Source organism: Manis pentadactyla, chromosome 19 (assembly GCF_030020395.1).
Source record: "Manis pentadactyla isolate mManPen7 chromosome 19, mManPen7.hap1, whole genome shotgun sequence".
Taxonomy (NCBI): domain Eukaryota; kingdom Metazoa; phylum Chordata; class Mammalia; order Pholidota; family Manidae; genus Manis; species Manis pentadactyla.
Window position 1 is genome coordinate 9,134,244 of NC_080037.1, and position 26,531 is coordinate 9,160,774.

The window sequence follows — 26,531 nt, forward strand, 5'->3', positions numbered from 1 at the left end:
ATGAGGAGCCAGGTGGGAGGGAGTCCAGGAGAGATCTGCTTGGGGCCTGGCCTGCCAGAAGAGGTGGAGGGGCTGTGAGCCCCCATTACTGACCTTCCCTGGTAAGTGAGCGCTGCTGGGGTTGCCCTCTGGAAAGGGCAGCCTACTTCTGTAGACCTTGGAGCAGCTGTGCACCCTTGGGTAAGGTGAGCACAGCTGGAGAACAGCAACCTGGGAAGCCGTAGCCCTCCCTGGTACTTCTAGGGATTCTCCAAAGCCAAATGCTCCCGTTTGAGCCATACAGTATACTTCTTACTGTGGTGGGGATTGCAGGTACCCCCCACTCCAGTCTCATTTCTCTTCTCCTCTGCAGCTGCGCCCAAATCCGTGATTTCCCTCCATCCTCCATGGACCACAGTCTTCAAAGGAGAGAAAGTGAATCTGACTTGCAACGGATTTCACATCTGTGCCCCAGAGAAAATAACGTGGTACCATCGCTACTCTTGGAATAAAAAACAAACGGAAACCCTCGGAAACTCGCTCGAGGTCCATGATTCTGGAGAGTACAGATGCCAGGCGCCAGGTTGGCTCCAAAGCAACCCTGTGTACTTGGTCTTTTCTTCAGGTGAGAAAGAAGGTGAATTAGTGAAACCTTTAGAAACGATTTGAATGGTTCCCAAGAACTGAATGAAGTCTCCTTCATTCCACCTTCACCCTTGACCTCGGTTACTTCCAGCTTCACATTCTCCCTCACCGTCTATAGGTGTTATTCAAACTATTGCTACTAGAGTTTAAGTGTCTAATATTAATCAGCAGACATTGTTGCCCACTTACGTAATTAAGACAAGGAGTTTGTCTCAGGGGGTTCAAAGGGAAGCTGTCTTGGATGCTGCCCTCAAGGACTTCACAGCCTCCTACAGGGGAAGTTACACAGACAGGAATGCACTGAGCCCATAGAAGAGAGTGAAAAATGCCATTCAGCAAGAGTTGAAAGGCAGGAAATCTCCAAACCTCAGGCCTTTTGTCCCAGGCTGTCCTAGTATCTGTCCCTTCTCTACACCTCCTTTGCTAACTGGGCCCTGTATCTCTTCCTGTCCAGTTTTGCCTGCTTTAGAGAGAGTGCCTGGGAGCACCCCACGAGCAGGGCTCTAGAGGTGCAGGCGTTTACTGCAGTCATCTGAGAGAGACAGACTAGAGCTAGCCTCTCACTGGAATCTGAGGAGCACGAGCACTTCCAGAGGGGACTACATTTGCCCTCCCTCCAACCTGAATTCGTGTCTGGGAGGTTAAGCCTGCTGCATCCATTACTGCCTTGTAATACTGCCCAGTATATTTCTCCAGAAGCTTCCTCTCTGATGTCTCTTGTCCTAAGATTTGGTGAGCAAGTAGGTGTTGATCTTGGCTGTGATGTCAGGAATTGTGATCACATCTCTCAGCTTTTCCTTTCCGTATTAGAATCCTTATCTTTTGAATCAGTCCTTGGACGACTGAAGAGGTGTGTCAGGGTTATATTTAGGGATTGTATCTGAAGCAGGTCACACTGGTTTGGAAAGAAATGACAGAACCTTGGTCAGGAGACTAACTACTGCTGAAGGGAAAACAGGAAACAGGAAAGCCTTTGTAACTCCAGCTGCACGAGGAAGGAGGCGCACCCTGGTGACAGTATCTTATCTCTGTGGTTTCCAGACTACTTCATCCTCCAGGCCCCGTATTCTGTGTTTGAGGGTGACAGATTGGTTCTGAGATGCCAGAGCAAGGAAAAGAAGAAACTGACTGCTGTGAAATACACTTGGAATGGAAGAGTTATTGCTAATTCTAGCAGAAGCTGGGACCTTTTGATACCCCTAGCAAGTTCAAATAACAGCGGTCCATACCAGTGCATTGGCTCCTCAGAGGAAAATTATATAATTAGATCAAACATCAAAATAATTCGAATTCAAGGTAAACCCTTCATTTCATATAGATTCATCTAGTAATGAGAGGTTGGGGAAACTGGGTTCAAAAGGACTTGACAGCACCTTTTGTCACACACGGTTCAGGAGAGAGTATATAAGATGATATCAAAACTCTTGATCAGTGAGAGTCCTAAGTCCTCTAGAAACAGAGAAAGAGGAGTGATTGGACTTAAATAAACGTGGGGAAGAAAAATGTGACAGAGGGCTCGGTAAGTCTGCTTGTCTTGCTGTGTATCTGACAGTACCTAGGGCTGAGAATCTGCTCTTGCTGAGAACATGATTTCCTTCTTCTCTCTAGAACTATTTCCACGGCCAAAGCTGAAAGTCACAGCCTCCCAGCCTACCGAGGGGAATTCTGTAAACCTGAGCTGTGAAACACAGCTTCCTCTGGAGCGGTCGGACTCTCTGCTTCACTTCGTCTTCTTCAGAGACAAGGAGGTCATCCTGTCAAACTGGAGCAGGTCCCCGGAATTCCAGATCGCAACCATCTGGAGAGAAGACTCAGGGTGGTATTGGTGTGGTGCTGAAACTGTGACCCACAGCGTCTGCAAACGCAGCCACCCTCTGCAGATCCAGGTGCAGAGTGAGTGTGGGAGAGCCAGGCGGGCTGGGGACTTGGGGCATCCTCCCTGGCTGCTCCTTCAGGCTCACTCCCCTGCGTGCAGGTAGGGACCGCCCGGTTCAGGTGGGTGTGGGCATCCTGACATCATCACCAGCCTTAGACTGAGAAGGGAGGTACTATCATTAAAGAAACATAGGACTTCATTTCCACCTCTGTTTCTCTAAAAACTCAGCCTTCCTTTGAAACTCCAGCACCTCGAAGTGATAGAGGAGATTCATGGAGTTAGATATAACATCTGGGGAAAAAAATCCAAAGGCAAGAAAACAAGTTGCCATGCTAGTAAGTTGAGAGATTCTAGAATGCTAGCTGTTGGGGTAAACTATTTGGAAGATAAACAGCTGCCTCTTCCTAGTCCATAGCAACAAATAATGTGAGTGCCTGTGACATGCAAAGCAGAAGGGAAGGACATATATATATATCCATATAAAGATAAACACAGTAAGTATCAGCTGGTCTTAGATACTAAAGCAGGATTTTTGGAAATGGGTCTGTTCCAGCCCAGTGCCATGATGTTCGCTATTACTATTACCTAATGCTCAAAACAACTCACACCACCAGCTAGGACATCAGACAAAACCCAAATGCTTCTCTAGGGATAGCCTAATTTTCTCTCCTGAGGACTTGGGCCTCAGGATGGAAAGCTTATTACATTTAGTGATGTCTAAGCCAAAACCCCACTGTCTATGTATAATGCTAGCACCAGCTGAAGGATGTATCTTGAAGTCACATAAAAAGTGAACGTGTCCAACATCCTGGCTGTGCCGTCCCCACCCCAGGCCCTCGCCTGTCCTCTTGTGTTTGCACAGGAATCCCTGTGTCTGGAGTGCTTCTGGAGACCCAGTCCCAGGGGAGCCAGGTAACCGAAGGGGAGACGCTGGTCCTTGTCTGCTCCGTGGCTGAAGGCACTGGGAACACCACCTTCTCCTGGCACAGAGAGGACACAGGGCAGGATCTGGGGAGGAAAAGTGAGCGTTCCCAGAGAGCAGAGCTGGAGATCCTTGCTGTCGGGGAGGGCCACGCGGGGGGATACTACTGTACGGCTGACAACGGCCACGGCCTCCTCCAGAGTGAGCCGGTGAACGTCACTGTGAGAAGTAAGTTTTAACCTCCATTGAGCTTATTTAATCCCAGCTTTCTCAAATGAGGCATGGGCAAAGCCACACATCTTTGTGCTGCTCCTTTTTCTATTCCCATTTTGCCATCTTCCATTGCAATAGACAATTCCATTCTCATATTAATTATCCTAGTTGCAATGAGGTGCTACAGTGAGGTAATGCTGGCCAAGAGTGATGCATTTCGCACATTGGAGATGATTTTGTGTGTCTGTACTCTGACCTATTGTGTGTTGATCTCAAAGAGCAGCCTTAACTCATTAACATGTTAGGGTAGGGTACAGCTCTATAATCCTAAATGTGAACGATATTCTCTTTTCAGGAAGTTATTCACAACACAGCCAACCAATCTCAAGTGCAATAGGACTAAAATCATAAGGCCTTCCTTTACTCCACTACTATAGGCCAGAGAGAGTCTTGGTCCTCAAACTGTATTCGGGTCAGGAAACTTCCAAGTTGTAGAGCAGATACAAAACTGAGTCATGTCCATTGAGATAAACCTTCCTTTGGGTCCCCACAGTTCTAGCTTATGTCTTTCTCTCCCTCTCTCCAATAAGCCACACAGGCCAAGCCAGTTTCCTCACCTCCCTTGGCACCAAGGGGATGGTTTTTACTGCTTCAGTTCCTCCTCTATCTCAGCTTCAGCTCCATCCTTGGCTATCCTGCAGAGCTAGCTTTTACTGCACAGCTACTGGAAAGCTAGATTCCCCTGCTTTCTTTTGTAGTAAAATGCCCCCCAAAAGTTATCTCTAACTCAGTCTCTTTACTTTGTCAATTTTCTCTCAAACCCACCATTAACAGGCTTAGCTTATTCCAGCACAACTAATCTTGTGCAGATCACTAACGACCTCCGTATTGCTGAAGTCAACGGGCAATTCTCAGTTTCCAGTTTGCTTGGCCCATCACCAGCTTTTGACACAACAAATTCTTCCCTCCTTCTTGAAACACGTTCCTCCTTGATTTCTCAGACACAACCCTCTCCTAGTTCCCTACCCATCACTGCTTTTAGGTTTACTCTGCGGGATTCTCATCATGTTTCCAACCTCTAAATTCTGGGGACTCCCCAGTCTCTGTCCTCAGACTTCTCTATCTCTTCCCAATGTCTAGATCATTTCATCCAGTCTGGTGACAGTAAATGCAGTTATGCTTCTGTGGACTTACTGACCCCCAAACTCAATCTACAGCCTAGACCTCAGTCTGAACTCAAAACCCATATACCCAAGGACTTACGTCCACAGGAATGGCCAATTGGCATCTCAAACTTAATTCATCCAAGAGAAAACTCAACTCCATTCTCCTAGTCGCTCAGGCTAAAAATCTGGGCATCATTCTTGACTCCTCTTTTTATTTCATCCTCCACATCTAATCCACCTGCAAGTCCTGATAGCTTTACTTCAGAATATAGCCAGAATCTAACTGATTCTCACCCTTTCCATTGCCCCCACCTGGTCTAAGCCACCAGTATCCCTTACCAGGATTACTGCAGTAACACTGTCCACTGACCTTCTGCTTCACCCATTGCTCCCCAAAGTCTATTCTTAGTACAACGTCCAAAAGAACTATAAATCATCAGTCAGATCATGTTGATCTTCTGTTCAAACTCCTCCCCTGTGTTCCCATCTCCTTCGGAATGAGAGCCATTGCCCTCTTCGTGGTCCTGATGATCTGGCCCTTTTGCTACTCTGACCTGATCTCTGCCACTGTACCCTCACCTGCTCCACTCTAGCCACCATGCCCCCTTGTCTCTTCTTCAACCCTGCTAGCACATTCCCACCTCAGGGCCTTTGCACTCACTGCTCTTCCCCAAAATGCTCATGCACACCCCCTCGTTTCTTCTGGAATCCACTTACCTTTTCAGTGAGACCTTCCCAAACCACCTTATTTTACATAGCAGCCCTTCACCCTGGCACTCCCTCCCCAGGTCCTGCTTGATTCTTCCTCGCTTGTTCCTAACTGCCACCCTGCGCAGTGTTTATTTCCTGCCTCCTTTCATGCCTCCCATATTAGCCTCATGAAGGTAGGTCTTTATTTTGACCATTATAGTATCCCAGCTACTGCTTAGCCCATATCAGGCATTTGATAAAGATTCGAGGAATGAACTGAATTTTACATAGACCATTTTTGTTGATCGTAGTAACAGTCCTCAAAGATAAAGATACTGTTATCTCCCTTCTACAGATAAGGAGTGTAAAGCTCAGAAAGTCTTGGTAATTTGCATAAAGGCACAAAGCTTATACCTGGCAGCCTATATTTGAACTTTGACACAATCCTTTTAGCTCAGAGAGATGGAGAGCATAGTCAAAGTTTCTGAAAGAAATACCATACAGTCAAGTGCCTACTGCCAACTTTGCTAAATAAGCAGAGAACTGTGCTGTTTATAGGAGCAATCAGCCCTGACAGAGCCATGAACCTGAACAGTTTGGTTAGCAGCTCTGGGATGGGGTTGCTATGAGAATGGCCCAGCTGCTGTGGGATTTTCCCTTCAACTCCCTTGAGGCACGTCTTGTGATCAAGTGGGGCCCTCCCAGGTCAGGGGCTACAAGCAGATACCACAGGAGGATCTGCATCTCACCCTGGAAATTTCTGTGAACAGCAGCATTGGGTGTGACCCCAAGCAGAGAAGGGCAGAGACTGAGCCTGGTGTCATTTTAATGACATTTTATCATCTGAGAAAGCAGAAGAAGAGGTTAGCAGAGCTGAAAGCAGTCAAAGGGCACCCTTTGAGGACTCATGAATGCCCTAAAATTCAGAGCAACATGAGACAGGGGTGCTACTTTTTCAGGAAAGCTCTTGCACTGGAACTTTACCTTGGAAGGCCGAAACGTGACAACCCCTGAGAAGGGTAATAGCAAAGCTGTTAGGGATTCACGCCTAAGTGTAAAATTACTGATTTTCCTTCTGAAGGTTAAGATCATTAGAATAGATTTAGCCGCCTCCTCTCCTGGCAGTGAACTAGTTCCTTACACATGTACTTTCATTTACTAAGAGTAGTTACTCTGCAGGGCAGATGTTATCATCCGTTAAGAGAACAGATGATCTCAGGGATTAAGGATTCAGTTGATATATGACAGAGCAAGAATTTCTTCCTAAATCTTTTTTTATTGTGGACCTTATGCAAAATTTCTGTGCTTAGAAATGGGAGAATTTCTAGGAGAGAAGCTCTGAAGTAACTTGGAGCACTAGATTCAGATGGTCTGTGTTAGCTCATGCTGCTATAACAAAATGCCGTAGACAGAGTGGTTTTAATGACAGAAATTTATTTCTCACATTTCTGGAGGCTGGAGGTCTAAAATCAGGTCTGAGGTCAGGGTACTGGTATGGTCTGGCTTTGGTGAGCACTCTCTTTCTGGTTCACAGACAGCCGCCTTCTCACTGTGGCAGAGATGGGGAGAGAGAGAGATCTCTGGGTCTCTTCTTCGAAGGACACTAATCCCATCATGAAGGCCCAACCTCATCTAAACTTGATGACCTCCCAAAGGCCCTGCTCCAACACCATCACCCTGAGGGTTAGGCCTCTTCTACGTATGAACTTCAGGGAGGCACAATTCAGTCCATAGAGAAGGCTGAAGTAGGCTGGGGCGGTACTGTGCATCATATTCATAAATCATTACCAAGACCAATGTTATGTTTCTTCTAGAAGTTTTATGATTTCAGGTCTTACATATAAGTCTTTAATACATTTTGAGTTAATTTTTGTGAGTGGTGTCAGATAGCAGTCCAGTTTCATTCTTTTCTATGTGAATGTCTTGTTTTCCAAGTGACATTTATCAAAAAGACTATCTTTATCCCCTGACTATTCTTGACTCCCTTGTCAAATATTATTTGACTGTATATCCATGGGTTTATGTCTGGACTCTCAGTTCTATTCCATTTGTCAATATGTCTGTTTTTATGGTCGTACCAATTTGTTTTTACTACTCTAGGCTTCATAATATAGTTTGAAATCAGGAAGTGTGATACTTCTAGCTCTGTTCTTTCTCAGGATTGCTTTGGGGATATGGGGTCTTTTGTGGTTCCACACAAATTTTAGGATTGCTTTCTGTTTCTGAAAAAAATACCACTGGAATCTTGATAGGGATTGAATTGAATCTGCAGATGGCTTTGTGCAGTATGGATGTTTTAACAATATTAATTCTTTCAATCTATGAACATGGGTTATCTTTCCGTATGTTTGTGTCTTCAATTTCTTTCAACAATGTCTTATAGTTTTCAATGTAGATCTTTCACCTCCTTGGTTAAATTTATTCCTAATATTTTATTGTTTTTGATGCTGTTTGTAAATAGGATTGTTTTTGTTGTTTTTCATATAGTTTACTGTTAGTGTTTAGAAACAAAACTGATTTTTATATGTTCATTTTGTATCCTGCAACTCTACTAAATTCATTGATTAAATTTAATGTTTTTTGGTGGAGTCTTCAGGATTTTTTATATATAAGATCATGTCATCTGCAAACAGAGAGACAGTTTTACTTGTTCCTTTCAGATTTCAATGGCTTTGATTTCTCTTTTTTACCTGATTGTTCTGGCTAAGACTTCTGTTACTATGTTGAATAGGAGTTATGAAAGTAGATTCCTTTGTTTTGTTCCTCATTTTTAGAGGAAAAGTTTGTAGCTTTTCACTGTTGAATATGATGTTAGCTGTGGGCCTGTCATATATGGTCTTTATTATATTGAGGTAAATTTCTTCTATACCCAGTTTGTTGAGAGTTTTTACCATTAATGGATGTTGAATTCTTTGAAATGCTTTTTCCACACCTACTGCAATGATCACATGATTTTTATCTTTCATTCTGTTAAAATAATGTATCACATTTATTAATTTGCATGTTAAACCATCCTTGCCTTCCATGGATGAATCCTACTTGATCATGTTTATGGTCCATTTAATGTGATGCTGAATTTGATTTGCTAGTATTTGTTAAGAATTTTTGCATCTATATGCATCAGGGATATTCATCAGGGCCTATGGTTTTCTTGTAGTGTCCTTATCTGGTTTTGGTATCTGGTTAATGCTGGCCTCATAAAACAAACTTGGGAGTATTTATTCCTCTTTTATATTTTTTGGAAGACTTTGAGAAGAATTGGAGTTAATTTTTCTTTAAATGATTGGTAGAATCCAGCAGTGAAAACATCTGGTCCTGGTTTGCTTTGTTGGAAGGTTTTTGATGACTGATTCAGTCTCCTTACTTGTTATTGGTCTGTCAGATCTTCATGATTCAGTCTTGGTAGGTTGTATATTTTTAGGAATTTTCTAATTTTTTTCTATGTTGTCTTTTTTATTGGCATATAGTTCTGTGCCTTTCAAAATAAGTTTCAACTACTTCCCCCAGAATAGCCATTTCCTGTAGAACATAAGGTTACTAGAAAGGATGGAAACTTTTCTTTCTGCTCATTGAATATGGAATCCTAGATATCCTGGGTATGGCTGATTCAGATTTTTCACAGGTAGATTCCCAGGCAGACAGTGGGAAAAGATTCACTACAGGACATAGCAGCCAAATTGCTCTGTTCTGGATTTCTCCCCAGTTCTCTACTCCTCTAATTCAGCTGTTATGGTGGGAAGGTTGGGCTGGATACCCCATGAACACTGTTGGTGGAGCCACTGATAGGTCAAACACAGGTTTGTTAATTTTGTCAGGATGGGAAGGTATAGAGACAGAAATGTCACCAATGGCCAGTGACCATGTGTGTTGAGTGCCTACTCTGTGCCAGGAATCATAAATGTGATAAATGGGAATTATCATTAGTGCGGCTGCTGTTCTGATATCTAAATGTTCTCTGTGTAATTCTGTGGTATTGATGTCTGAAGACTGAATTTGTTCTACCAAGGGACCAAGAATGTGTATGGAAGCACTTCTACCCCCCCGCCCATGCTTTGTCCCTCTATTTTGCTTTTGCTTTTTAACCCTTACCACCACCAGACATGTAAATTTATTTATTTGTTTATTACCTTCCTCCCCTCCCTAGACTATAAACTCCATGAGGGCAGGGACTTTACTGTCTTGTTCACTGCTCTATGTTCAGGTCTTAGATCAGTGCCTAGTGCATGGCCAGGCTCAGTAAATGTTTCTTAAGTGAATAAATAAATGAATCAATGAACCAAATGAAATCTTCTGGATGAGAAGAGAGAAGAATGACTCCAATGGAAAAATCAGGAACCCCTGACAATTTAGTTTATTGCTTTCATCAATGTCTTTCTTTCTTCCCTTTCAGAGTATATAAGACTCATGGTTCTATGAGAAAGGAAACTGGTGTTATTGTATTGAAGTGTTCCAATGTATTCTTTTGTTTAGTGAGGAGCAATCTCAGAGTGACTGCTGGTTCAACTAGTGCCCTCCCTAGTCAGCAGTGATATTTGTTTTCTTTCTCAGGCAGGCTACTATGCCTACGTTGGGTGCTGCCAAATCACTGTCACACAACCTCTTTCCAGGTGTCTGGGTGAAATTCCCAAGATGCCAGATTACAAGAATACAGGATATACATGTGTGTGTATTTCCCCCAATGCCAATTTCTGACTTGATGTCATTGGGTCAGGAGAAGATGCCAGCTACATTTTCTCACCTTTGCCACAATCTGCCCAGACTTTTAATTTTCTCACTTCCTACCACTCCACAGTGTGTCACTCCCTGTCATATGTACAGTGGCGGGGCTGGGCTGAACCACCCACACACAGAAGGTTGCTTCCTGGGCTGCACCAGCTCTGATGTAGACCTCAGCGGTCCTCTTGAGTCCTGGTCCCTTAGATCCCTCCCTCTCCCAGGACATAGGACCAGGGTGGAGGCAAGGCTCCAGGGTATGGTGGCAGTTCCAGGCTGCAGACCTTACCCCATGGGGCTCAAACAAGCTTTTCCCCTTTAGGCAGTCCGAGGAGCAGGAGTAGCCTCTTCACTGTGGGAGCTGCTGGGGGGTCGTTCAGCATTCTTCTCCTAGCTGTGGCCCTATTGTTTTACTGCTGGCACCAGAAGAAATCAGGTCTGTATTCTCCCTTACCTTTTGCTGGTGGCCACACCCTGTCTCTGCCTCAAACACCTGAGCTTATCACTGCCTCAGTAACCACCAGGCCACCATTCTCCACCTCCCAGCCATCAGTACTCACCATTATACTCACACCTTTTGCTTAAAGGGTGGTTTCCTTAGTAGATGCTGTGGTTGAGGGCTGCATAAATCTAGTCTGGTTTACTAAGCTCAAACGAAAGGTGGGGAGGAAGTAAAATTGGTAATGTGAAGTTTCAAAAACGTTAAACTGCTTCCTTGGGCAGTTCTTTGGTCCGTGCAGACTGGGCGGCTAGAGCTGGGGTCTGAGGCTCCTTTGAGAATGTCCATAGATGCTCCTCAAAGTCTCCCTATTGTCCCTCGCTACTCTGCAAGAGAGACAGTTTGGTTATATGTAATATTTCCTATGGTATATCACACAGTCTTGAACCTTAATCAGATCTCAAATTATTGCATATTCAAATCAGGAATGTGTAGCCCTATCCGGGGTACATGCTGGGGGGGTGTGCATGTTTGGATTAATTTGGGGGATGATCTCTCTGAGGCAGCACATATGTGTGACATTTTTGAGAAAACACTCCCTCTGCTGACATAAATGTGACTTTGCTTTATTTTGCAGGAGAATGTTTTCTGGGAGACACTAACAGGTAAGGCCTCAAACTTCTGGTTCCCCAAAAGCAAAATATGTAGAACTTTGAGGTCACAAAATTAGGTCAAGTTATCTATGTCCCTGTGACGAGATACTCGCATTTTCACATACTTTGAAAGGGCAAAAATCACACCTTCCCAGAACTCTTCTAATAGTTGTATTCTGGATTTTGCATGTATTTAGATCAGTTTCTTATTCGAAATTTATCCATTCATTTAAATGGATGCTACCAAAACTTGATTAACCAAAAGTTAACCTGTAGGTTTTCTCAGCTGGCACAAAATATTTCTACTGTGAATAGTCCTATAGTTAGACATTGTGTCATTATAACTGTATGCAATGACTATCAGTTCTAGATTTCCAGGGAAGTTTCAAATTTCTACTAATCTTTTGGCCCCTCACGTGTATATATGTATTCATCAGACTTTGTGTCTTTAACTTTGATTTGGAAATGTGGTCCTCTTCCTCTACCTAGGTCCGTGTCTCAGTCTTAGGTTGGCAACTTGGAGCGTAGCATGGATGATGTCTAATTCCATCTTGAATCCCCACTTTCTCTTGATGGTGAGGCCATGTTTTTTAGCCAATTGCGAGTAACCATTCTATCCATAAGATGATGGTTATTACTGTGAATTCTGAGAATTTCTGGCCATGTTCCCAGCAGCTTGCCCATATCACAACCCTAGGGTTTCTTTCAAAAGAATAATTTGACTCTATACAGACCTATTGAAGCTCCAGTTAAACCACTCAGAGATCCCAGTCCCCTGCTGTGTGCTGACTCCCCCCACCTTCTTTCTCTCAAGCCATCCCATCCTCAGGCATATTCTAAGATTCCTGGCATGACCACCTGCTTCTATGTCTCACAGGAGCCCTCCCATCCCAGGCCCAGGAGATCCCGCCCTAGTGGAGCTGCAGCTACTGTATGTCAATGGTGAGGATTCCCTGGTAGGAGGCTGCTCCCAGCCTGAGCCTGGGAAAGTTATTGCATTTTAAGGCCTGGCAAAGGCTCTGATCTCCCTAAGGTATTCCAAACCCAGGCAGTCCCAATAGGTAGCTGCTTCATTTTATGCCCAAGAAGAACGGAGGGGATACTTAGGAAGGAGCATCATGGCACAAATCACCCATTGGGACGGCCTGGAAAGTGTTATTCTTTCTTTCCAGCACACCTCAAAGAGGAAGGCTTGATATATTCTGAGATCCAGATTATTCAGCAGGGAGACAAAAGGGAAGGTAAGTCACTGCAGAGATTCTGGCTGCAAACTACATTCATTCATTCAACAAGTTAAGTGAGTACTTCCTCTGTTGTCAGTACAGGGAGTCAGTCAGTGATAAAATTCCCAGCAGTGCAATGCTTAGACTCTGGAAAGGAGACAGACACTGAAAAATACACAATGTATCTTTGCTGATGATCTACACAAAAATTAAACATCCTTCTGATAGATATTGTGATCACCAAGGAGTATGTCTGAAGGTTGCCCTTAGTAATGAATAAATGTGCTTTGTTGACAAAACACCTACTATGTGACAAGAATATTTACATATATATATTATAAATACAACTTATATTCATACTTTATTATTATACAATTTATATTCACATATATACATATATTTATACTTAATTAGTCTATATAACAACCCTGTGCAACCAATATCCTGAACAAGTAAAACTGAAGACTTAATTACAAAAAATTTTGTTTTGTGCACTCTTTTTAAATTATTTTATTGCAATAAAGTTGATATGCAATACTGTTGGTTTCAGATGTGCAACATAGTGACTAAATACTTGTATACATTGCTTGCCACAATAAGTATAATACCCCATTATCATATCAAAATATTACAATATTATGTGTTAAATTGTCTATGTTGTACTTCTATTCCTATGTCTAACTTATTTTTACATTTTGCAGTTTGTACCTCTTTATCCCCTTCACCTCTTTCACCCATCCACTCTCCCCCTACCCTATGATAACCAACAGTCTTTTGTCTATATTTGTGAATCTATTTCTTTTTTTGTTTTTTAGATTCCACATGTAAGTGAAATCATATGGTATTTGTCTTTCTCTGCCTGGTTTGTTTCACTGAGCATAATACCCTCTAGGTCCATCCATGTTGTTACAAATGGCAAGATTTCCTGCTTTTTATGGCTGAGTAATATTCCACTGTGTGTATATATGTCATCTTCTTTATCCATTCATCTATTGATGGAGACTAGGGTTGCTTCCATATCTTTGCTATTGTAAATAATGCTGCAAAGAACGTAGGTGTGCATATATATTTTTGAATTAGTGATTTGGTTTTCTTTGGATAAATTGCCAGAGGTGGAATTGCTGGGCATATGGTATTTCTATTTTTAGTATTTTGAGGAACCTCCATATTGTTTCTAGTGGCTGGACCAATTTCCATTCCCACCAGCAGTAGAGGAGGGTTCTCTTTGCCTCACATCCTCACCAACACTTGTTATTTCTTGTCTTTTAGATAGTGGCCATCCTGACTGGTTAGAGGTGATCTCTCATTGTGGTTTTGATTGGCATTTCTCTAATGACTAGCAATGTTGAGCATCTTTACCTGTGCCTGTTGGCCATCTGTATGTCTTACTTAGAAAAATGTTTGTTCAGGTCCTCTGTTCATTTTTTAATTACATTATTTGGGGTTTTTTTTGTTTTTTTGTTTTTTTGTTTTGTTTTGTTTTTTGGTGTTGAGTCATATGAGTTCTTTACACATTTTGTATATTAGCTCCTTGTCAAATATATCATTTGCAAATATATTCTCCCACAGGGTAGGTTGCCTTTTTGTTTTGTTGATGGTGTCCTTTGCTGCACCGAGCTCTTCAGTTTGATGTAGTCCCACTTGTTTATTTTTGCTTTTGTTTCCCTTGCCCAGGTAGATGTATCCATGAAGCACTTTATCATGCTGATGTTCATGAGATTCTTGCCTATGTTTTCTTCTAGGACTTCTATGGTTTTCTGTCTTACATTTGGTTCTTTAATCGATTTAGAGTTTACTTTTGCGTATGGTGTACGACAGTGATCTAGTTTCATTCTCTTACACGTAGCTGTCCAGTTTTCCCAACAACATTTATTGAAGAGGCTGTCATTTCTCCATTTTACATACATGGCTCCTTTGTCATATACTAATTGACCATATGTGTGTGGGTTTGTTTCCAGGCTCTCTATTCTGTTCCATTGATCTATGGGTCTGTTCTTGTGCCAGTACCAAACTGTTTTAATCACTGTAGCTTTATAGTATAACTTGAAATCAGGGAGTATTATACCCCCAGCTTTGTTGTTCTTTCTCAAGATTGCTTTCTCTATCTGGGATCTTTTATGGTTCCATACAAATTTTAGGATTCGTTGCTCTAGTTCACTGAAAAATGCCATTGGTATTTTGATAGGTTTGCATTGAATCTGTAAATTGCTTTGGGCAGGATGACCATCTTCCTATCCATGAGCATGGGATAGATTTACATTTATTTGTATCTTCTTCAATATCTTTCATCAGTGTCTTACAGTTTTCAGAGTATAGGTCTTTCACATCCTTAGTTAGGTTTATTTCTAGGTATTTTATTCTTTTTGATGCAATTGTAAATGGGATTGTTTTTTGGATTTCTCTTTCTACTAGTTCATTATTAGTACATAGGAATGCAACAAATTTCTGTGTATTGATTTTGTATCCTGTAACTTTGCTGAATCCATTTATTGGTTCTAATAGTTTTCTGATGGAGTCTGTAGGGTTTTTATATATAGTATCATGTCATCTGCAAATCATGACAGTTTTATTTCTTCCTTACCAACTTGGATGCTTTTATTTATTTTTCTTCTCTGATTGCCACAGCTTGACTTACAGTACTATGTTGAATAAAAGTGGTGAGAGTGGTCCTCCTTGTCTTATTCCTGAACTTAGAGGAAAAGCTTTCTTTCAGCATCAGCTTTTTGCCAGTGAGTATGATGTTGGCTGTGGGTTTTCATATCGGGCCTTTATTATGTTGAGGTATGTACCCTCTATTACCATTTTGTTGAGAGTTTTTATCATGAATGGATGTTGAACTTTGTCAAATGCTTTTTCTGCATCTGTTGAGATGATCATATGGTTTTTATCCTTCCTTTTGTTAAAGTGGTGTATCACATTGATTGATTTGCAGATACTGTACCATCCTTGCATCCTTAAACTAAATCCCACTTGGTCTTGAATGACTCTCTTGATGTATTTTTTAATTTAATTTGCTAATATTTTGTTGAATTTTGTTTCTATGTTCACCAGGCATATTGGTTTGTAGTTTTCTGTATTTATAGTGTCTTTGTCTGGTTTTGGTATGTTAGAGTAATATTGACCTCATAGAATTAGTTTAGAAGTATTCCCTCCTCTTCTGTTTTTTGGAATACTTTAAGAAGGATAGGTATTAGCTTGTCATTGAATGTTTGGTAGAATTCACCCATGAAGCCATCTAGTTTTGGGGGGAGCTTTTTGATTAGCAGTTCAATTTCATGACTAGTAATTGGTTCAGATTTGCTGTTTCTTCTGGGGTCAGTCTTGGAAGATTGTGTTTCTAGGAATTTATCCATTTCTTCTAGGTTGTCCAATTTATAGGCATACAATTTTTTTATAGACTTCTCTTACAATTCTTTGAATTTCTGTAGTGCTGATTGTAACTTCTCCTTTTTCATTTCTGATTTTGTTTATTTGTGTCCTTTCTTTTTTTTCTTGATAAGCCTAGCTAAGGATTTGTCTATTTTATGTTCTTGGAAAGCTAGCTCTTGGTTTCATTGATTTTTTTCTACTGTTTTCTTATTCTCTATTTTATTTATTTCCACTCTAATCTTTATTATGTCCCCCCTTCTACTAACTTTGGGCTTTGTTTGTCCTTCTTTTTCTAGTTCCTTTAGTTCCAGGATTAGATTGCTTATTTGAGCCTATTCTTGTTTCTTGAGGTAGGCCTGTATTGCTATAAACTTCCCTCTTAGAGGTGATATTGTTGCATCCCCCCTGTTATGGACCACTGTGATTCTGTTTTCATTTTTCTCCATGTATTGTTTGATTTCCTCTTTGAACTCTTCCTTGATCCATTGAGTACTTAGAAGCATGTTGTTTAGACTCCACATGTCTGTGTTTTTCCAGTTTTTTCTTGTAACTGATTTCTAGCTTCATACCATATGGTCTGAGAAGATGCTTGATACAATTGCAATCTTCTTAAATCTACTGAGACTTTTTTGTGTCCTAATATATATATACTTTGGAGAACATTCCATGTACACTTGAGAAAAATGTGCATTCTGTTTCTTTTAGGAAGAACACCCTGTAAATATCTGTAAAGTTCATCTGGTCTAATGTTTCATTCAACACCTCTGTTTCCTTTTTTATTTTCTGTGTGGATCATCTATCTATTGATGTAAGTGGGGTGTTAAAATCCCCTAATATGATTATGTTGCTGTCACTTTCTCCCTTTAGGTCTGTTAGTATTTGGTTTATATATTTAGGTGTTCTTGTGTTGGGTGCAGAGATGTTTTTGATTGTTATATCCTCTTGTTGGACTCACCCTTTATCATTATATAATGTCCTTCTTTGTCTCTTTTTACATTCTTTGTTTTGAAGTCTATTTTTTTCCTATGTAACCATTGCAACTCCAACTCTTTTTTCATCCTTATATGCATGGAATATCTTTTTCAATCCTGTCAGTTTCAGTCTGTGTGTGTGTCCTTATGTCTGAATTGAGTCTCTTGTAGGCAGCAAGTAGATGGATCTTGATTTTTTTTTATCCGTTTAGTCACCCTGTCTTTTGATTGGAGCATTTAGGCCATGTACATTTAAAGTAATTATTGATATGTGTGTACTTATTGACATTTTGATAAATGTTTCCTGGTTATTTTTGTTGTTCTTCTCTGATCACTTCTTCCTCTCTTGCTCTCTTGTCTTGTGTCCTATGACTTTCCATAGTGTTTCAGTTCTCTTTCTTTTTTGTGTATCTATTATAAGTTTTTAGTTTGTGGTTACCATGGGGTTCTTATATGATATCCTATGAATATAATAATCTATAATAAGCTAATGGTCACTTACATTTCAATGCATTCTAACAGCACTGCATTTCTTACTACCCCTCCTCCCCATTTGATGAATATAATATTTCCTTCTAAATTTTTTTATTAACTGATTCCCTTAACTAATTTTTAGACATTTTTTTGTTATTTTTGTCTTTTTGACCTTCATATTAGTTTTTAAGTAATTGATCACTACTTCTGCTATATGTTTGCTTTACCAGTGGAAACTTTTCCCTTTCTTAAATTTCTTGCTTCTATTTAAAGTACTTTCTTTTCCTCTTAAAGAAGTTGCTTTAACATTTCTTTTCTTTTTTTTTTTTTTAGAATTGAGGTTTTATTTGAGGGTCAGTACACAGATATCTCAATTTGTACACAATTCTTAATGTATGTACCAAATATCTAGAAAATCATGTAATTGTGATTTTTCACTCAACAGTTATTCCAGTGACTTTCCAGCTTAAACTTTGGAAGCAAGTTTTCCTTAATAGGATATCAAGTACCATATCTTCAAATATTGATATGCTGTTACATTAGTTTCACTAATTCACAACTTCTTATCATATACACTACATATGCAGATTTTTAATCTTTCACAGCACATTAACAAAGTTACTAGGAAAACAGGACTACCAAGACCAAAGATGTTACAGAGTGCACACAATTCTGACAGGAGAGCCAAGATCAAGGAGTGGTTTTCTTTAGGAAACCTACCAGAGACAACACAGGAGTAGAAGTAATTTAAAATGTTCAAGATATATTAAATGCACAACTGACTCCAAATTGCCATTTAGTTTATGTTTATATTACAGGATATAAAAACTACCCCCATTATGGAATGTTAAGCTGACGCCCAAGACAATCAAAGCCTCCCATATTCAATACCCCACTATTTTCTGGTTGTACCAAAAAATAAACAACCAGCAAATTTCACCTCTTAAAAAAAAAGCATTTACACTTTAAAAATGGGATGAGGTGGGATCCCCTCCTTCTTAAAAATGTTTCTAGATCTACTAAAAAACTTGCCATTTACAAAATAGTTGATAAAAATATTCCTCTGGATTGTACAAGAAGGGAGACAGGGACCACTGATAAGACATGGTATATGATATTAATCAGACTTGGCTTCTTTCTCTCCTGCTTCATCAGAGGCTGGACTCTCATTTTTAGTTTCTCCGTTTTCTGCAGGTAAATCTTTAGCTTCCTGGTTAGCCACTTCGGCCTGCTTTCCCTTTGCTCCCCTTTTCCCTTTTGTTTGCACTTTCTTGTCTGAAGATTTATCCTTTCCTGCTGCCTTTTTTGGCTTCGTTTCCACTTTTGCAGGAGCAGGTTTAGCTGACAACCTGGCCGACCTCCTCTTGGGCTCGTCCTTCGCCGCGCCCTCGGCGGAGCTGACCTTCCTCTTGGGCATCGTGGAGGCGCGGCGGGCGCGTGCCGGGTGCCTGCGGGTCGCGGCGCGCCGAGAGCCTTCGCGAAGCTGGGCCGCCTGGCCGCTGCCGCTCCTCCCGCCGCCCGAGCTGCTGCGACCCGCCGCGGGGGCGGTGGGAGAACCGGATCGCTTTAACATTTCTTGTAAGGCTTGTTTAATAGTGGCGAACTCTTAAGTTATGTTTATCTGTGAAGAAATTTATCTCTCCTCCTATTCTGAATGATAACTTTGCTGGGCAGGGTATTCTTGGTTGGAAGTTTTTTTTTTCTGTTCAGCACTTTGAATATATCATGACATTCCCTTCTGGTCTTTAGAGTTTCTGCAGAAAAATCAGCTGATAACCTTATAGGGTTTCCCTTATACGTAATTTATTGCTTTTTTTAATGCTGCTTTTAATATTCTCTCTTTGTCTTCTATCTCTGACATTTTGATTACGATGTGTCTTGGTGTGGACCTCCTTGGGTTCATCTTGCTTGGAGCTGTCTGTGCTTCCCAGACCTGGTAGACTGTTTCCTTCCTCAGGGTAGGGAAATTTTCAGCTGTTATCTCTTCAAATACATTTTCTACTCCTTTCTTTCTGTCTTCTCCTTCTGGGACTCCTATAATGCAGGTGTTAGAATGTTTGATGTTGTCCCACATCTCTCCTACCTTATCCTCTTTTCTTTAAATTCTCTCTTCCTTCTGCTTGAGTGCTTTCCATTACTCTATCTTCCAAGTCACTGATCCATCCTTCTGCATTCTCTAGTCTGCTGTTAATTTCCTCCAGTGTATTTTTTATTTCATCTATTGAATTCCTCATCTCTGATTGTTTTTTTTTGTTTTTGTTTTTTGTTTAGCTTTCTATCTCTTTGTTGAGGTCTGCCTTGAGTTCTGCTATTGTTTTCTCAAGTCCAGTAAGTACTTTCATAACCATTACTTTAAACTCTTTATCAGTAGCTTGGTTAACTCTCTTTCATTTAGCTTTTTTCTGGTTTTGCTTTTTCTTGTTCTGTCATTTGGAGCATGTTCCTCTGTCTCCTCATTTTGTATGACTTTTTCTGTGCTTTGTTCAAGAATTAGTTGAAAAGCCTTGCTCTCCCTGCCTTGAAGATCTGCCCTTGTGTAGGAGAGTTCCTTGTGTAGACTGTGTGTGCCTTGTTATTTTGTTAAGCTGGAGTTACACTAAGTGTAACTAAGTGTGAGATGGGGTTTTCCAAGTGCTGGGACTCCAAGGGCATGGCCCTGGTGGCATGGCCTTGGGAACCTTGGGAGGGGCTCCTGGCTGGACACCTGGTTCTGAGCTGGCTGGGGGGGGATGGTAGGCCAGCAGCAGGTGAGGGGTGCACTCCAGGTAAGGCACCTGCTGAACCTCCCGTGCCTTCTCACCCGAATGCCCATGTTCAATCCAGGCTGCTTAGGAGCACCCTAGGGAATTCTTGCATTGGGTACCCCGCAGGTCCTGTTGGGGGAGTGGAATCAGGCTCTGTGCTTGTTTCCCTCAGCCCCTGAACACTCCAGACTGCTCCCGAGAATTCCCACTTAGTTGTCTGCAGACCCTGCAGACCCTGCTGCTCTGGGAAATTCCTACATCAGTGCCCACCAGATCCCACTTGTGACCTGGGGTCAGGCCTGGCACCTGTGTTCCCCACTTTCTCAGTGGCACCAGTCCCCAGATTCATGCAGGGGAACTTTCCAGTCTGCTGATGGGGGCTGGCCTGGTGGATAACAGCAGGCAGCAAGGTATGACTTTCAGGTGGCACCCAGATCACACTATCGCCCCACTAAGATGTGCAGAAGGAGCACAAACAATGGTGCTGCTTGGCTCCTCTGATCCTGGATTGCCTCCAGTGGTTTCCTTGCCATGCGGTGGATGTTAGTTATGAAACTTAGGTTCTTTCACTTACGGTCTAGTTGCACTTTAAACTGCAAGGGTTTTCTCCCGTGCTTCAGGCAAGGAGACCATGCCTGGCTCTCCCAGTGATGTCCCTCTGCCTCCCCTCTGCTGGTGGCTGTGTGGGGGCTGGGGTTCCCCCAGTACTATGTCTCTGCCTCTTCTTCTATCTGCGGCTTTTTTAATTTGGTGTTTCTGTATCTCATTATATGAAAGTGTTCACTTCTGTCTTTGTTCTTCTTTAGGGTATGATTCTCTGTGTAAGTGTAGATATGATGTATACATGGGAGAAGGTAGAGTCAGTCTGTCTCGTCTCTACCAATTTACCATTTTCCAGAGCATCCCCTACAGTCTCTTTAAACCTTATTCTGTAGGAGATCTTCCCAGGCACTCAGGGTAAAAAAGTGGGCTACCAAACACTTTTGGACACATTCTCCATTCCCTTAGGTAATAGACAGTGGGTGGAAAATTTATGTTAAAGTTTCGATTTAGTTACTAGAATATCTCATTCAAGACATTCATCAAAATTTATCTGTCTCCTAGTTCAGACGAATTTCAGAATGAAGCTGGCACTGGTGGAGACTAGAGAGAGGGCAGGATGGAGTCGGTGCCTTCTCTGTTTCTGCTTGCTCTTCCCTTACTAGCCTGGAGGGTGCTGGGGGAAGGAGCAGGAAAGGACTTACTCCAACTGGTATATCGGAAGTTGACTCTATCCTTGGGGCCGACACGTGTGCGTGAGTGGACACCTCCCCCAGGAGGACCCTATGTAGTTTTCTGAGGCTCCTGCTGGATCCCGCCTTCCTGCAGTTCCTTTGGCACAGTTGATGCGTTTCTAATTCCGGCAGTTGTTTGTGGCTCTTTCACTGGCCTTAGGCCCCTGATCACATCCAGTTTCCTGCTGCCGGGTCCCTTGGCACCTGCAGGTCTTACTGGACAAGACCCAAGATGACCAGACTTCTGCCTGTTCTCTCTCCCAAGTGGACCACACATGCCCTTTGGAACCCCCGGGTACTTCAGGTCTGTGCAAACCCACCAGCATTCTCTCATCCCACCGCCAGCTGTGTGTCAGAACCCTCAACCCTCAAGATTGGTGGCTTTCAAATATTTTTATTGTAATCCACAATAAGAAATACAAATTGTATTGTTAGCCAGTGTGACGGTGCACACACATACACACAAATACTAGCACATAACTGAAACAAAAGTTCTATTAGGTAATACTTACTGTGGTACACTCTATTTTCTATTCTATTCAAATTTATTACTTTAACCAGATTTATTGCGGTATAACTTACATACATAATTCACTAATTAGAACTGTACACTTCAATTAATTTTAACACATATATACAGTCATAGAGTTGGCACCACAATCATGATGCAGTGCATTTCCAGTACCCTGGAAAATCCTTCATACCCCTTTGCAGTTACTCTCCCCCAGGCCCTACTCCTGGCAACCCCTGACCTGTTTTCTGTCCCTGTAGTTTTGCTTTTCTATAATTTCATATAAATGGAATCATATATAATGTGATCTTTTTGACTGGCTTCTTTCACTTAACAAATATTTTGCAACTCTTCCATATTCTATGTATATTATAAAAACTTGCTTCTTTTCTTTTTGACACTTAAAACGTTGCACATATTAAATATATACAACTCGATGATTTGGAGATGAGTATACACAGGTAAAGCCATCACACCATCAAGACCACAGACATCTGTATCATCTCCCAGGGCTTCTGTCCCCAATTATTATTATTATTTATGTATATGGTAAGAACACTTAACATAAGATTTACCCTCTTAGCAAAATTTAAGCACACAATACAGTATTGTTAGCTATAGGATCTATGCTCTGTAGTAGATCTCTAGAATTTATTCATCCTGCATAACTCAAATATTGTATCCTTTGACCATTATTTCCCTTCCTCCCTCCCATTGGCAAACCATTTTATTGCCTGCTTTCATGAGTTTGACTATTTTAGACGCCACATATAAATGAGAACGTACTTGTTCTTTCTATGTCTGGCTCATTTCACTTAGCATAATGTCTTCCAGGTCCATCCATGATATCACAAATGTCAGGATTTTCTTCTTTTTCAAGAAGGAACAACATTCTATTGTATAAGCCTCCTATTCTTTATCCTCTCTTGTATCAATGGACATGTAGGTTGTCATATCTTGGCTGTTGTGAATAATGCTACAATGAATATGGGGGTGCAGATATCGCTCCAAGATCCTGATTTCAATTCCTTTGGGTATATACCCAGAAGTGGAATTGCTGGATCATATAGTAGCTTTATTTTTAATTTTTTGAGGAACTTCTATACTTTTCTACAGTGGCTGTACCAATTTACATTCCCACTAAGAGTGTGTAAGGGTTCTCACTTCTGCGCAGCCCTGCCAGGGCTTGTTATCTTTTGTCTTCTAATGATAGCCATCCTAGCAGGTGTGAGGTGACAGCTCATTGTGGCTTATATTTGTATTAACCAAAAGATTAGTGATGTTGAGCACCTTTTCAATACCCATTGGCTGTTTGTGTGTCTTCTTTGGAGAAACATCTATTCAGGTCCTTTGCCCCTTTTTAATTGGGTTATTGTATTATTATGATTATTTTATCCCATTTCATAAGTTGCCTTTTCTGCATATGGCATCTCACTTAGGAAATTAAAATTCCCAATTTTGTTGTGCCTACTAGAAATTTCAGTCATGGTCTGATCCTGAACTTGTTTTACAAATGATGTTAAGGACTTTCCCAAGATCACAAAGCCAATAAAAGACAAAGCTAAGGCCAAGTCCTCTGTCTTGCTATAATATAGATTTGCTGCTAATAGTGTTTATTAATATATCATATCATCGTGTATGATGTATGTAGGACCAGTACTGATCACCTGCTTTGTCAGTCACTTTCCTTTCTCAGCCAAGCCCGCTAATCAGGACCCTTTGAATGGTAGAATTAGATCTACCAGCAATTTGTTCAGGTTAGCTGAATGCATCTTATAGAGTTACCGTGATCATTTGCTGTTCTACACACCCTGATCTTGACACATTTGTCCAAACACCATTGAAGCTAAGCACTCTGTTGATGGACTGGTTATATTTCAGGCACTTTATACATTAATGATCTGTAGAAAGATTTATTCACTGGTTCCTTAAGGTTTGCATGAAGCCCCTAAAACTGTATGCAAAGTTCCATGCATATGACTGCTGTTCTCGGAAGAGAGGATATAGCTTCTAGCATATCATTAAAAAGATCTCTGACCTCAAAGGACCGATGGTAAGCATACGATGGGAGAAGCCTGGAGTGTCCTAGGTTGTATCGTTTTTTCAGGCTCTACTTCTCCACAAAATTACTATGTGACTCTGATGCCTCTATTTTCTTCTCTGTGACTCTTGATTTCTAATGTGTAGGACCTGAGCAATCACATCTGCTAAACTTTCCTCTCACTGTGGAAGCTGTGAGCCCCATCAGTAAGAAACTGTGGCAATAAAATCAAGAACTAGAACATGCTAATGTAAGAGAGAGTGGCTCACACAGGGCATACCTATGAAGAGCTCTAATGGGAACTGGCTGAGCAATTGCAAATGGGACTTTGAGATTGGAAAGAGATGGAGGTGCTGGATGTTAAGAGGGGCAGGAGTTAAAATGAAGAGAAACTCTTTCTTGACATCTGGTGAAGGAAGGGAGTGAGGTTTCTTGGTGTAGTATTGAGGGAGGACTTTACAGATCAGCAGAGCTTGGTTAAGAAATGGTAAACCAGAGAAGTACTTGACTTGTTGGGGGTTGGGGTGGGGAAAACATGACAATCAATGGACAGGGACTAATGACTCCCAGCCTCTGGGGAATAAGCTAAAAGACTGGGTTCTGAATGGATCCAGATGCACATAGTTCATTGGTTCTTCTTCTCTCCACAGCCAGTACCTCCAAAACATCTCTAGAGGACAAGGTGAGATGCATTTCCTGACTCTTTTTCTTCCCACTGTAATCTGTAGCCCCATGCTGCCTTTCTCTTTCCAGTTCTTCTTCTATCTTCTTTCTGCCCCAGCATATCTCAGTTGTCTACTCTGAGGTGAAGACACAGCTCCCAGATGATTCTGCTGGAGAGGTCGGCCATAAGGATGAAGATGACATGGACGCTTATGAAAATGTCCTACTCGTATGACTTGTCTCTGACCCAAAGGCCCCAGCTCAGGGCAGTCCTCAAGTTCCCTGGAGTCACCAACTAATTCCATCTTTGCAGTTCTTCTTGCCCATGTGCATTCACTCCCAGGACTCAATTCATCCACACTGAGGTGGTGGTGGGAAGGGCGCTAACTCACTAAAATGACCAGGCTGCACAGTTAAGAGAAGACCGTGTGTGTCTGCTCTGAGCCTAACCTAATATGCGCCCTAGGGTCTGATTTAGGGAAAAGGAATATGGAGGGAGGAGACTGCTGCTGAAAAAGCAAAAGCACAAGTTCTGGTGAATTGGCAATTGCACATAGACAGAAAAGTCTGAGTGATTCAGGTCTCTGTTTAATACGTCTACAACAATTGTACCAATGGACAGTCATCTGAATCAGTTCATTATGTGTAGCTGTGCCGGTACTTCACAGACAATGCATAGCTCCTTCTGTCTTGTTCACACTGTTTACACTGTCAGAATTCAGTTGCAGATAGAGGAATCCACTCTAAATGGTTTACAGAGAAAATAATTTAAAACAGAACTTTGCAAAACTGTGGGAAGAGCTAGAGAAGCAGTCTCCAGGTTTCACTTCCAAAAGCAAAAAGCAATCATGTTAACATATTTGAGACAAAGATTTTTAACGTTAGAGAAAACAAATACAAATGCAAAATTAAAAAGTTAAGTAATGCCCTTACAAACCTAAATGGAATTAGAAACATCAGTACAAATGGATGAAAAACTCTGTTTTTTAAAAAGATATTTATTTCCTAGGTCTGTCCACTGAAAAGGCCTAGAAATAAATACCAACTCAGGAAGCACCTCTTGCACAGATTGAAGTCATTAAATACTATTTCGTACTAAAAAGACATAAGGCTACCTTTCTTGGAGGGACTTTATCTTTGAGTTACCAAATAGTTGATGTGAGAATAATTCTTCCAATAAATGAAGAAGGCATGAAAGAAATAAAAAAACCACTATTTTGTACGAATGTTTCATACTATACCTACTGCTCAGGTTAACATAAAAAAACAGCCTAACATTATGTGCCTCCTGACGGAAGTATTCGATACCACCTAGAAAATTGTCATGCCTAAATTATCAACAGTGAACCCAATCAAGTTTCTAGATCTACTAGTTTACAGGAAATACATGGGGCAAAGGAATGTGTTAAATAGAACCATGAGACTGTAATCGGCCAATCCAAACTGTGGAGAAATTCTACAGGGCAAATGACTTGGTTTCTTTAACAAGTAAATAACAGATGGAAGGAAGGAAGGAAGGAAGGAAGGAAGGAGAAAAGGAAAAGCGAGAGACTGAAGACCTATAGCTTAAATGAGACTTGAGGAACGTCAACCAAAGGAACAGATAGGACTTGTGTGGATCCTGACTTAAATCAAGTTAAGAAGAAAAACCAAAACACTTATGAAATTCTAAGGGAAATGTGTACACTAATATTAAGAAATGATTTTCTGTTTTGTGGTTATGTTTTTATTTTAAAGCAGATATTCACCTTTTAAAACTCACACTCAATGGTTGGTAGATTAAATGATATGATTTTGTTGGAAATAATGCAGTAAGAGGAGGGGGGTAGGAAGTGGGTAGGGGTGTAGATGGACTAGGACTGGTCACATGGGCACCATTTCTGAAGCTGGGTGATGGGTCCCTTGTTGGGGGAAGGGGGGTTTCTACTAGGTCTTGCTACTGCATGCTTATAATTTTCCAAATAA

General features: G+C 41.3%; 2 protein-coding genes across 2 annotated transcripts; one reads left to right on the forward strand and one right to left on the reverse strand.

Annotated features, from left to right (window-relative positions):
* FCRL4 (Fc receptor like 4) lies at positions 1-26,531 on the forward strand. Its single transcript, XM_057495175.1, has 11 exons — positions 1-12; positions 313-604; positions 1,666-1,920; positions 2,233-2,517; positions 3,363-3,650; positions 10,527-10,640; positions 11,281-11,308; positions 12,174-12,238; positions 12,469-12,537; positions 24,554-24,585; positions 24,685-26,531. The coding sequence occupies exons 1-11, from the start codon at positions 1-3 to the stop codon at positions 24,799-24,801; spliced, it is 1,557 nt and encodes a 518-aa protein (XP_057351158.1). The 3' UTR covers positions 24,802-26,531.
* Positions 17,907-18,889, reverse strand: LOC130681724 (non-histone chromosomal protein HMG-14-like). Its single transcript, XM_057495186.1, has one exon. It carries the CDS (start codon positions 18,748-18,750, stop codon positions 18,451-18,453), a length of 300 nt encoding a protein of 99 aa, XP_057351169.1. The 5' UTR covers positions 18,751-18,889; the 3' UTR covers positions 17,907-18,450.